The 13443-nt window shown below is 34.6% G+C and overlaps 1 protein-coding gene across 1 annotated transcript in view; it reads left to right on the forward strand.

Moving 5' to 3' along the window:
- LOC143199535 (muscle segmentation homeobox) overlaps nucleotides 1-13443 on the forward strand; it is a 71446-nt gene that overhangs the window by 45440 nt on the left and 12563 nt on the right. The window contains exons 2-3 of the mRNA XM_076409423.1: nucleotides 6134-6321; nucleotides 6803-7104. Coding sequence (XP_076265538.1) covers nucleotides 6134-6321; nucleotides 6803-7090 — 476 coding nt within the window. The 3' untranslated portion in view covers nucleotides 7091-7104. The remainder of the gene's footprint in view (nucleotides 1-6133; nucleotides 6322-6802; nucleotides 7105-13443) is intronic.

The raw sequence follows: 13443 nt of genomic DNA on the forward strand, positions 1-13443 counted from the left end.
GGAACCAATTCCGCACCGAAATAGACGAAATGTGACGTTCGCCGGCGGTTGGGGGGCGGTGAGGGGACGAGGAAAACAAACGACCGTCGGTTCCGCGTGATATTAATGCCACTGTCACTTCTAGACATCGGTAAAAAGATATTGTTATTTTCCCGGTATCTAACATCTCTTTCTCTTAATTATGTTGTACTAGATTGTTGATATATGCGCTTTTTTAAGGGGACACAATTTTAAAGTCTCCTTTTACCAACGAGGGTTTATCTGGACTGGACCTACTGTTTAACGAGGGCTCCGAACGACGGTCCTCGGTATTAAGCCTATCGACTCACCAGTGACCAACCTAGAGACCGTCCCAGAAAAGAACCGGTCTTACCCGGCCTGGTTATTGGCGTGACTGGGATGCTTATGCCTTGACGGATTTTCAATTTTTGCTTATAAACACATTTACAATTACTATCACAAAGATAAAGTACACCGAAGCCCCAACAGCATCTGTTTTCTACCCTTATTCTAAGTAGTCTTACACAAGGTGAGACAAAAGTCCCGCTACCATTTTGATTGCCTATAACTTTGCTCAGAGGAAAAGATAAGTTTGGTTTTCACAAAATTATTTTTGGTTTTTTTGTTTTTGTGGTTTATTTCGTCTTTTTCTTTACATTTTTTTTTGAACAATTTAATTTAAATTCATACATTGGGTCTTACACCGTTTCCAAAAACAATTTCTGAACTTCTTTCCATCAAACAAGCTGTTCTGGGGCTTTGGAAACTCATACATCCGAACACTCGATCCGAACCCATAGACTTCTGAAGTGTTACTCCCACGAGGACCATCATTTTTAAAATGAGAATCAAGCTTTCATTTAAAAAGTAAACTTGTACAAAAGTTGTAAATTCGATCCAGTGGGTTCCAGCATCTAATATTTAAGGGCAAAGGTCCATATCAATGAATTCACACAATCATTGTTAGTTTGAGTTTCTGAACCTAAATATCGCGTCAGTAATGTTTCAGGGGTGTCACTAAAACAGCTATATGTCAGAAAATTATTTAAATTAAAAAAAATCATCTTAAAGACAGATTTTTGAAAGATTAGTCTTTAAAAATATGACAAGCCGGCTTGGTGGCGCAGTGGTAAAGGCGATGGGACGGTCCTCCTACTGTTGCGATAGCCGCGGGTTCGAATCCCGCTGGGGCATGGTCGTAAATTTATGTTTGTGATTGTTTAAAATTTGTGAATGTTCTATTCAAGAGTGTAAAATCCGACAAGGAATATGATCCCAGTCACGCCAGTAACCAGGCTGGGTGAGGCCGGATGTCTCCTGGGATCATTTCTAAAGTTGGTCACTGAAGACCGTCGTTCGGAGCCCTCGTTAAACTTTAGGCCCAGTCCAGATAAACCCATAGTTGGTAAAAGGAGACTTTAAAATATAAACAATTTTTTAATATTTCTAGGCCTGAAGGCCTCTTAATTTATAAAGTTTCAACGGCAGGAAAGAATGCCGCGCCATATTTTTAATATATTTTTTGTCGACGCAGTTACTTGCGAACTTATAATGAACTGGCATACAATGTTTTGAGTGATTGACGTGGCGTATGATTTATTGACTTGTACATGTAAAGGAGACCAATTTTTCTACAGCCTGATAATCGGGCATTAAAATGTTAATACGGTTAATAACGGGCTTGTGTTCACGTCAAAAAGAAATGGGATAATTTTAATTGGAATTAATGGCTTTAAAATAACCTTCTGTCTCGAAAGTTTCGAGACATATTGATGATGCTGATTGCTAGTAGTTGAAAAATTAATCAAACTATTAGACAATGCTTTTTTATATTCGTACTAGTTTAAAATTGGGCTAACTTTTAATTGTTTATAAAATTAATTGTTGTTAATTTTAGATTTCTACTCAGTATACCTATGTTTTGTAAGTTTATTATACGCCGTTGTTCAGGATATTACTAAGTTTATTAACACACAATTTTATTATTTACATGTCCGTATGTATATCATTGAGAAGTAAATTTAGCTAAGGATATTGTCTCACAATTATCGATATTCTAAGACAATTAATGGAATTGTAAGTTAACTCAAACTATCAATAGAGACCTATTATATATCTCAAAATTTCTAATATACCTTTCTTCTTCATCAGATAACTTAAAATATTTTATATAAAAACTTTTAACTGAGTTAACAAACCAAGATTAATGTTTACTTTGGTATAATTCAATATCAAAGTAACACCATTGATAGACCAAATTGTATATATTGATATATTATTGATATATTTCCTTAGAACTTCACATTTTACAAAATTTATGAGTTCCAAATGTTCGCTGTATGTCTAGATTCTTGTATTGCAACTTTATATTGTTCATTTAGTAGCAATTATGAAATGTTATGGCGCTAAACATATATGGCGCTACTAGAATTAAATCCATATGTTTTATAGTTAGCCCTAACCCTCAAAAGATGCGTGTATAAATTTGACAGCTGTCAGATCATTAGATTGTGAATTATAGCATTTTAGTGAAGCAACTTTTGTTATTGTGAAAAAATGGTTAAAAAGGTTAAAATTTCGTATGTTGATAAAATATTGCTTTTTGTAGTGAAAAATACAGTTGAAGCAAAAAATTGGCTTGATGCCGAGTTTCCGGATACTGTATCAGGAAAATCAACCATCAAGGATTGTTTTGCTAAGTTTAAACGTGCTGAAATGAGCACCGAAGACGGTGAACGCAGTGGACGCCCAAAAGAAGTTGTTCCCGACGGAAACATTTAAAATAATCCACAAAATTATTTTGAATGACAGTAAATTGATATTAAATGAAATAGCAAAAGACATCAACTAAACGTGTGCATCATATCATTCAAGAATATTTGGGTATGAGAAAGCTGTGTGAAAAAATCAACGACGAGTTGATGATTCGGAGCAGTGTTTGAAGATGATCAAGCGTAATAAATCCGAGTTTTTGCGTCGATATGTTGCAATGGATGAAACGTGGCTCCATCATTTCACTCCGAAGTCCAATCGACAGTCATCCGAGTGGACTGCACACGATGAATCCGCTCATGGCGTATGTATTTTGGGATGCGCATGGAATAATTTTCATTGACTACCTTGAAAAAGGAAAGACCAGTAACAGCGACTATAACATAGTGTTATTGGACGGTTTGAGCGATAAAATCACCGAAAAACGGCCGCACTCGAAGAAAAAGTAAGTGCTGTTTCACCAAGATAATGCACCGTATTCTCCGTATCCACCGTATTCTCCAGATCGAACCCCCCAGCGACTATTTCCTGTTCTCAGATCTCAAAATGATGCTCACTGGGAAGAAATTTTCATCGAATGACTATGCAATTTTTTAAAATCAACTAAAGCGTTTATTGCAACGAATATAGAGTGTTTTAACAATAACGCGGAATATTACAAATTATTAATGGCATCCAGTTTACTTGGTAGAACATAATAAATCGAAACCTATTAATAATAAGAATATGTTCTGCTAAACCAGAACAACGTTATTGATAGTTGCGTTAATAGCTCGTTATATTCGCAGCTATTCTAATGGTTCTCCGTAATTGGTTGCATAATTAGCCGTGTGGGTAATTTGTCAAACTCATAATTTGTATTCCTTGTAGACGGGTTCGCTAATACCCCGGTTCTATTATTTCCATTTTTTAAACATTCCGAACGATTAATTGGACATATATAATTGATAGCGGTCCCGTTTATTGCACAATTTGTTTTTTGTGTCGTCCCGCGACATCTTTATATTCGGTTCTGCGTTAATTAGTCGGTCTATGGGTCGCGAACCGCTATCGGGAGCTTTTAAAACGAAAACTTCGTGTCTAATTAAAGCCGTTCGGTTTGATTTTATGGGGACTTTCTTTTTTTGGGTTCGGACGATTTTATTAGATCTATCCTGTTGGTTTAACGGGCTGGGATGACCCAGATTGGGCCAGGTGGAGCAAAATTACAAGTTAATTAAGCGATGAAATTTTATTTGATTTATATTTTATGTTATGCTAATTAATTGAGTGTTTCTTTCCTATAATTGACTAATATAAAATTAGTATTAATTAGCATATTAATATAACAGGCCTAGTAAAAACGTATACATACGTTTTAGCCTCTCCTGTTTATATGGACAGGATGCTTAATAGCTACAAATCTATCCATGTAAATTTTTCGTTACTCTGAAATGACAAAAACCTAATTATTATCACTTGACGGATGCTCGATACTTCATCTCTAATACATGTCAATGGTGGTTTAAACAAGGAACATCATGTTAGATAAAAAGCAGAGCAGGTTAGACTCAATGTCAAGCAACCGTACTGGTTAATCGGAAGATACTCTCAACTTGCCCTAAAATCAAAGAGATAAGATCAAGAGATAAGTCAATTATAGATCCAATTTGGACCTATGGGATACATATATGGGGTTGTACTAAGCATCACACCAACTAGTAATCCAATGCACTCAAATCAAAGTTCTACAGTGAATTACCAATGCTTATCACTATGTAACCAACAAAGAGCTGCATAATAACCTCGAAATCAAGTTGGTATACAAAGTGATTGTCTTAAAACATGAAATAATGTTGCTAAATCACAGTAACATGCAAACGATACAAGACAGCCACTGGACAACATGCCACCATGTTTGGATGAAATAATTATAAAGCTTTGAAGCATCATATTAGTAGAATAAAATGGCATATGTGTCAAATCCTAACATTGCATACTTAAGCCTAGCGACCCCTGTTAGGAAAATCGGTAATAACTTTCTGGTACACTTAGTAAAAGCGACAATTAGAGGAACTCGTCCTGTATTCCACTGTAGGAACTTCTCTCGATTTTTTAAGGTAACAGGTCAATTGAAAAGTCTCCGGCCTACCATAATAAATCACCTTTTTTGACAAAATTAGTTATTTTATCCAACATAATAACCTTCAAGGGTGATACACTGATTATAACGACATTCGAGCGAAACGAGCATTCTTTTAAGATCTGAGAAGAGGAAATAGTCGCTTGAGGCCAGATCTGGAGAATACGGTGGATGAGGAAGCAATTCGAAACACAATTTATAGATTTTGCCATCGTTTTCACTGATTAGTGATACGGTGCGTTGTCTTGGTGAAGCAGTACTTCATATTTTTTAAATGCGGTCCTTTTTCGGTGATTTGGTCCTTCAAACGGCCAATGACGCTGTGTAATAGTCGCTATTAATAGTGCTTCCTTTTCTATACGCCTCCCAAAATACAGATGCCATAACCTTGCCAGCCGACTGTTGGGAATTCCCACGCTTTGGAGCGGATTCATCGTGTGCAGTCCATTCGGATGACTGTCGATTGGACTTCGGAGTGAAAGGATGGAGCCATGTGTCATTCATTGTCATATATCGATGCAAAAATTCGGGTTTATTACTCTTGATCATCTTCAAACACTGCTCCGAATCATCAACTCGTATTTATTTTTGGTCAAAAGTGAGCTCGCTCGGCACCTACTTTGCACAGAGCTTCCTTATACTCAAATATTCGTGAATGATATGATGTACATATTCAGTTGATATCTTTAGAGTGTCTGCTATTTCATTCAATTTCAATTTACAGTCATTCAAAATCATTTTGTGGATTTTTTAAATGTTTTCGTCGATAATAACCTCTTTTGGGCGTCCTTTGCATTCACAGTCTTCGCGAAATTCCTTTTCATCAATTTTTTCACAATAACTAAAGCTGCTTCACTCAAAATGCTATAATTTACAAACTAATGATCCCATAGCTGTCAAATTTATACACGCATCTTATGAGCTGTAGGGCTATCTGAAAAACATATGGATTTAATTATAGTAGCGCCATCTATGTGTCAGGCCAATGACATTTCAATTGGCCTGTTAGTGATGGTGTTATTACAGTCAACAATCTCCTGGTAATTTTAATTTTCGTTAGAATTTTGCTATAAATAATATATGAAAGCGCTATTTTTATTAAAACGGAATATTGCGACAAAATATTAAACCAATTTGTTATCTATCTTCCAAGTTTTGAGGGTACAAACGCAAGGAAGCTTAATGTTACAAATAAAGTTTATATTATTTCCAATATTTATATAATTGATATTCTTGCAGTTGACAATAACGGTGAGGCGCCGAAAATCAAATGCAACCTCAGAAAACACAAACCCAACAGGAAACCAAGGACCCCTTTTACCACCCAGCAACTCTTAGCCCTAGAGAAGAAGTTTAGAGATAAACAGTACCTTAGTATAGCAGAGAGAGCAGAGTTTTCGAGTTCATTAAGGCTTACAGAGACCCAGGTAATTATTATTTTTTTAATTTTCATTACGCAGGTATCTATATATTTATATTTATTTTATGCTGCTAATGTAAAACTTTGAATAATTTTTTCGCCAAGACCGAGAAATTTTTTTACATTTTCGAGTTTTTAAAAATAGTAAACATTAAAATTTTGTTCTAGTTTTACTTTGATACAATAGAGGATTCTTTAGGGAAAGCTTACAATGGGTTTCAAATTAATCCGTTCAGTAGAATTTGAGATATTATATTAATCATCTCGAAAAACGAGTTTTGCTGTTTAGATCGCGTATCACTACACTAGCCATATCTCCGAAAATAATTTACATTTTTGAAAAATCCTCTTAAGGACATATTCTTAAAGGATTAAGTATAGAAAATATAACAAAAAGTGATCATTTATTATCTCTATACGGGAATACACCTTCATAAACCAAAAATATTAGTTGAACTTGATGATAAAATATACGTATTTTTTTGCAGGTTAAAATCTGGTTCCAAAATCGACGGGCCAAGGCCAAACGACTGCAGGAGGCCGAGCTGGAAAAGTTGAAAATGGCCTCGCTCTCTCGCCACCCCCACCCCCTCTATCCGCACCCCGCGCTGCAGGGTTATTTCTCACCAGGTGGTGCTCACCCTCTGGCTTCGCTGCTGGGACCCAGGCCAGCGATACCGCCTTTAGGTTTAATAGCGCAGCCTCCGCCACCTCCGCCACCACATTTGGCATCGCCCCCGGGTGGAATGCGGTCCCCCAGCCCGCATATGTCGTAACTAAAGTCATGGAGGTGGGTAAACAATTATCGCGTAATTGATATTCGTAATATTAAATAGAACTAACACTGGCGAATACTGGACTATGTGTCAATCATATTTTAGTATCCTCATTAATTAAATATAAACATATATCCTACTGAAATTAATGTAGCATTAGGCGCATTAAGAATAATTAAATATATAACACTAGTCGTTGGCGACTAATTAAGCACTAAACTTATAAATAGTTAGTTATGTATCGAGCCTTACTCAGAATAAGTAACTTAATAGTACTTTAATAAGATAAAAGTCAGTAGCACTTTTCAGTATTTTTACCATTTAGTACACTTTTGTGCGTCTGCGTCTTAAGAAGTAAATTGAAAGTCCTCGGCCTACCATAGTAAAACACATATTTTGCCAAAATTAGTTTTTCTTGATTGAACATAATTCCCTTCAAGTGTGATACACTGATTATAGCGACCCTCCAACTTTTCGATACCATTTTTGTAGTATGATTTGTCCTTTGCTAAAAAATAGACCTCAGTTTCGGCGATCACCTCTTCATTCGACGAAAATTTCGTCCCAGCGAGCATCCTTTTGAGATTTGAGAACAGGAAACAGTCGCTGGGGGCCAGATCTGGAGAATACCGTGGATGAGGAAGCAATTCGAAGTCCAATTCATGGAGTTTTGATACGGGACATTATCTTGGTGAAGCAGCACTTTCCTTTTCTTCAAATTCGGTCGTTTTTCGGCGATTTTGTCCTTCAAACGATCCAATAACGCTATGGAGTAGTCACTGTTGATGATCGTTCCTTTTTCAACGTAGTCAATGAAAATTATTCCATGCGAATCCCAAAATACAGACGCCATAACCTTGCCAGCCGTCTGTTGTGTTTTTCCACGCTTTGGAGCGGGTTCATTGTGTGCAGTTTACTCGGACGACTGTCGATTGGGTTTGAAATGGATTAGGCTTGCTTGGGAGTGAAATGATGGAGCCACGTTTTATCCATTGTCACATATCGATGCAAAACCTCGGGATTATTACGCTTAATCATCTTCAAACACCGGTCCAAATCATCAACCCGACGTTTTTGGTTAAAAATGATTTCGCGTGGCACCCACATTGCACAGAGCTTTTTCATACCCAAATTTTCTCATACCAAAATAATAGTGAATGATATTATGTACACGTCCAGTTGATGTCTTTAGAGTGTCTATTTCATTCAATTTCAATTTGAATCTCTTTTGGGCGTCCACTGTGTTCACCGTCTTCGGTGCTCATTTCACCACGTCTAAACTTAGCATACCAATCCTTGATGGTTAATTTTTCTGGGGCAGTTTCCGGAAACTCGGCATCAAGCCAAGTTTTTGCTTCAACGGTATTTTTTCCCTTCAAAAAGCAATGTTTTATCAACACTCGAAATACCTTTTTATCCATTTTTTTCGCAATTACAAAAGATGCTTCACTCAAAATGGCATAATTCACAAACTAATGATCCAACAGCTGTCAAATGTATACACACATCTTTTGAGGGTTAGGGTTAACTAAAAAATATATGGATTTAATTCTAGTAGCGTCATCTATGTGTCATGCCAGGCAAGACTTTTCGATTGACCTGTTAGTTCACTGTTATCCAAGAGTGGTAGCAATTTGATATTAACATGGGGGTAGAGTCTTTCTTCATCTACTGTTGAGAATATATTAATATGCTCTATGAAAGTGGGAATCCGAAAGTCTCCGTCTTAGTAATTATTCATATACCTGCTGGGCGTATCTACAATACTTTTCAGGACTTTTGATTCTGAAATATTTTTAATAGATTGATATTACTTTTCGCAAAACATGAACATGAACTGAATTCGATGGGTCCGTATAGGGTTTAGTATTGGCTTGTAGAGCAACAACTTATTACGTGCGAATAACTTAAATTTTCTTTCAAATTGCCTATATATTTTTTTGTATTTTGGTATTTTGGTTCGGTTTTTTCTTTTCTTTTTGATATACCCTTTTCAACACAGTTTTGCCTCAAGGTTAATTTTTAAATACATCGCTCACTGTTACTGTATGGAGTAATAGTGTTATTATTATTTATTGGTATATGTACGATTTGGTTGCAAATTAACTTAATATGTACTGATTTACTCTCATTCACCGTTATTCTCCATGTCTAGGTCCATTAATTTATTGCTACTTGCGTTTTGTAGTTTTCAGACTCTTTCTTCGCTATTCTATCCTATAGCAAATGTGTCGCAAAATGTCGAAACAGTAAACTTTCTATTTATGGTCATGTTATATGTACAGGAGCAAAGAGACTAATCTACGGTAGACTTGCTTTTGTTTATTTCATGGATGAATAAACCTCTTTTTGGCCGGCTTGGTTGGCGCAGTGATCAAGGCGACAGGACGGCCCTCCTACCGATGCGATAGTGGTGGGTCTGAATCCTGCAGTTACTATGTTTGTGATTGTAATTGTAACTGTCTTTACAGGCAACAGTGGAAAATCTAATGGAGCCGTTAAATAGTAGATCCAGTCCAGATAAACTCACGGTGGTAAAAATGAGATTTCAAAATATATTTAAAAAAACTCTTGTTATTTAACTCCAAACAGCCTGGCTGAAGTATGAGTTTAAGAGTTCTACGTATTTGTTTAGCTGACATTTTACGGAGTCTATACATGAATCGCTTATATCAAACTTTATCGAAGCCTTGCGCTACGTCCAATAAATCTCAGCGTATTTTCTCTTCGTAGAATTTTTTAATAATGGTCAATTGTTGAATGTTTGTTCATAAAATCGAACTGTTACGTGATTATTAAACAATTTCTATCTACGATTTTCTTCATTTTCTTCATTTTGATTGCTTGTGGTTCTTAATGGCTTTTACGAGTACGACTTTTTTATAGTCAGTTGGCTGGTCATCTGTTAGTCCATCTACCACATGTTCTACAACTTCTTTCCATCCTTCCTTTTTCCTCATATCCACGTTTCATTTTTCTGGCAATATGGCGACACTGTGTCGAGAAAAATGATGTTTGTTTGACAGGCATCGAATTATTAATAGATTTTCGCTATGCTCTAACATATGGTGAAGCATTGCTATGGAAGAGGTTAAGTTTAGGTCTGTTACTCCTCATTGTTGATCTTTTTTGCGACAGTGCCTCAGTGAACATAGTTTTAGCAGCTCGTAATATACCATATCTTATTGACTTGCACAACAAAACTATTTATAACCATACATATTCCATTTTGGCCGTCCTGGAGTATCCCATAACTTTTATGCTTGATAATGTCATCACCAGTCACAATATGCCCAGAAAACTCTTGTTTCCTTTTGGCAGGAAAACAATAAACACTCGATGACCGAGTAAAACTCAATAAACTTCTCAATATTGATGAAATTATTTAAAATAATTATCTCTGATTGATTTACAGCCACACAAAGGATATTGGGTGTAATTAAAATGAAGTAACTTTCGTTTTGGCGTGTAAAATAATGAGACTAAAATAATGTGAAATATCGTATATGTTTTATGGTAAAACAGTTAATAATATATTATATATAAAGGCGCACACTCGTTAACTGTTAGTATGTCCAATTAAAGCCATCAACAGAGCTGATTTCGAGGTGAAATAAATTACAAGCAGCTATAAAATTATAATGGCTTATTATTTTGTTAGTGAGTTATAGTTCTTCTCCGTATAATGTCCTACTTTCGGTTAACAAATTAAAAAACATTACTTCATTCTAGTACACATCGCTTGAACAATAGTTATACAAAGTAGAAAAATTTGGTTTTAATAGCAGATGTCTCAAAAATTAATTATTACTTTACCATTTAACAATAGTATGAGATATAAAGACAGTGTTCAGTTTCTTCCTTTACAACATTAAATTATGAAAATAAAAACAATCTTAAAGAACAAATTCTAACCCTGTTGAAATACATAATCTGAGTAATCAATTCTGATTATCGAAAATGGAAATTACTCCTGTAGTTTTCTTTCGAAGCCTTTACTTATTTTATCAAGAACATTCTGGTAAAACTTCTTTGTGGGAACATTCATGATGATTGTTCGTTAAAACAACTACACCGAACCGAGATATACTTGTTTTTTTTTAGCTTTTTTGACACAATTTCCTTCTATTTTCAATTCCAATACTATCAACTACTAGATTGGGTCAATATCACGACATTCTAGATATATGTCGGTCCTAGCTATGGATTGAATTGAAAATATTGAAAGCTTTAATAAAACTATATTGTTTTTTTAGTAAAAAAATTGTTTCAAACTTTTTCTAAGAGTTTTTTTATCTCATATATAAATGAGAGCACACCTTGAACCAACATGTCCGCACACATGGGATATACATCAGTAAAATGAAGGCTGTATCACAATGTATAAGTTTTAACAAGTTTCATCAACGTACTGGGAATAATTTTCTTTCGGCTTCATCATTTTTTGTCTTATATCCTCTAAAAATTTTCTTAACTAAAAAATTCTATCATCTTGGTTTAGGGCATATACTATTATTGTACTATATCCATAATTATACTTTTTCATCTTTATTGGTAATATTATTCCAGAATACATTAGCAATTTTTGTATTTCTTATTCCAATTTCTTACTTATATACAGCCTCCTCTGCTTCATCGGCTTTTCGATGAAAATGTCATAGATAAATCCGCAATTGAACATAAAATATTTTTAGATGTTGCTCAAAAGTTCTAACCCTGTTAAAATACATAATCTGAGTAGTCAATTCTGATTTTTTATCAAGAACATTCTGGTAAAACTTCTTTGTGGGTACATTCATGATGATTGTTCGTTCAAAACTACACCGAACCGAGATATACTTCTTTTTTTAGCTTTTTTGACACAATTTTCTTTTATTTTCAATTCCTATACTATCAACTACTAGATTGGGTCAATATCACGACATTCTAGATATATGTCGGTCCCAGCTATGGATTGAATTGAAAATATTGAAAGCTTTAATAAAACTATATTGTTTTTTTAGTAAAAAAATTGTTTCAAACTCTTTCTAAGAGTTTTTTTATCTCTTATATAAATGAGAGCACACCTTGAACCAACATGTCCGCACACATGGGATATACATCAGTAAAATGAAGGCTGTATCACAATGTATAAGTTTTAACAAGTTTCATCAACGTACTGGGAATAATTTTCTTTCGGCTTCATCATTTTTTGTCTTATATCCTCAAAAAATTTTCTTAACTAAAAAATTCTATCATCTTGGTTTAGGGCATATACTATTATTGTACTATATCCATAATTATACTTTTTCATCTTTATTGGTAATATTACTCCAGAATACATTAGCGATTTTTGTTTTTCTTATTCCAATTCCTTACTTATATACAGCCTCCTCTGCTTCATCGGCTTTTCAATGAAAATGTCATAGATAAATCCGCAATTGAACATAAAATATTTTTAGATCTTGCTCAAAAGTTCTAACCCTGTTAAAATACCTAATCTGAGTGGTCAATTCTGATTATCGAATATGGAAATTACTCCTGTAGTTTTCTGTCGAAGCCTTTACTTTTTTTATCAAGAACATTCTGGTAAAACTTCTTTGTGGGTACATTCATGATGATTGTTTGTTCAAAACTACACCGAACCGAGAATTGTTGAGATATTTGTTTGAGATGTTTGTTTTTTTTTAGCTTTTTTGACACAATTTTCTTCTACTTTCAATTCCTATACTATCAACTACTAGATTGGGTCAAAATCACGACATTCTAGATATACGTCGGTCCCAGCTATGGATTGAATTGAAAATATTGAAAGCTTTTATGAAACTATATTGTTTTTTTAGTAAAAAAAATGTCTCAAACTCTTTCTAAGAGTTTTTTATCTCTTATATAAATGAGAGCACACCTTGAACCAACATGTCTGCTCACATGGGATATACATCAGTAAAAAGAAGGCTGTATCACACTGTACAAGTTTTAACAAGTTTCATCAACGAACTGGGAATAATTTTCTTTCGGCTTCATCATTTTTTGTCTTATATCCTCCAAAAATTTTCTTAACTAAAAAATTCTATCATCTTGGTTTAGGACATATACTATTATTGTAATATATCCATAATTATACTTTTTCATCTTTATTGGTAATATAATTCCAGAATACATTAGCAATTTTTGTATTTCTTATTCCAATTCCTTACTTATATACAGCCTCCTCTGCTTCATCGGCTTTTCGATGAAAATGTCATAGATAAATCCGCAATTGAACATAAAATATTTTTAGATGTTGCTCAAAAGTTCTAACCCTGTTAAAATACATAATCTGAGCAATTACTTCTGATCATCGAAAATGGAAATTGCTCCTGTAGTTTTCTGTC

This window comes from Rhynchophorus ferrugineus, unplaced genomic scaffold (assembly GCF_030347505.1).
Source record: "Rhynchophorus ferrugineus isolate W39M unplaced genomic scaffold, kcgeb_rfMv2 rfM7, whole genome shotgun sequence".
NCBI classification, from domain to species: domain Eukaryota; kingdom Metazoa; phylum Arthropoda; class Insecta; order Coleoptera; family Curculionidae; genus Rhynchophorus; species Rhynchophorus ferrugineus.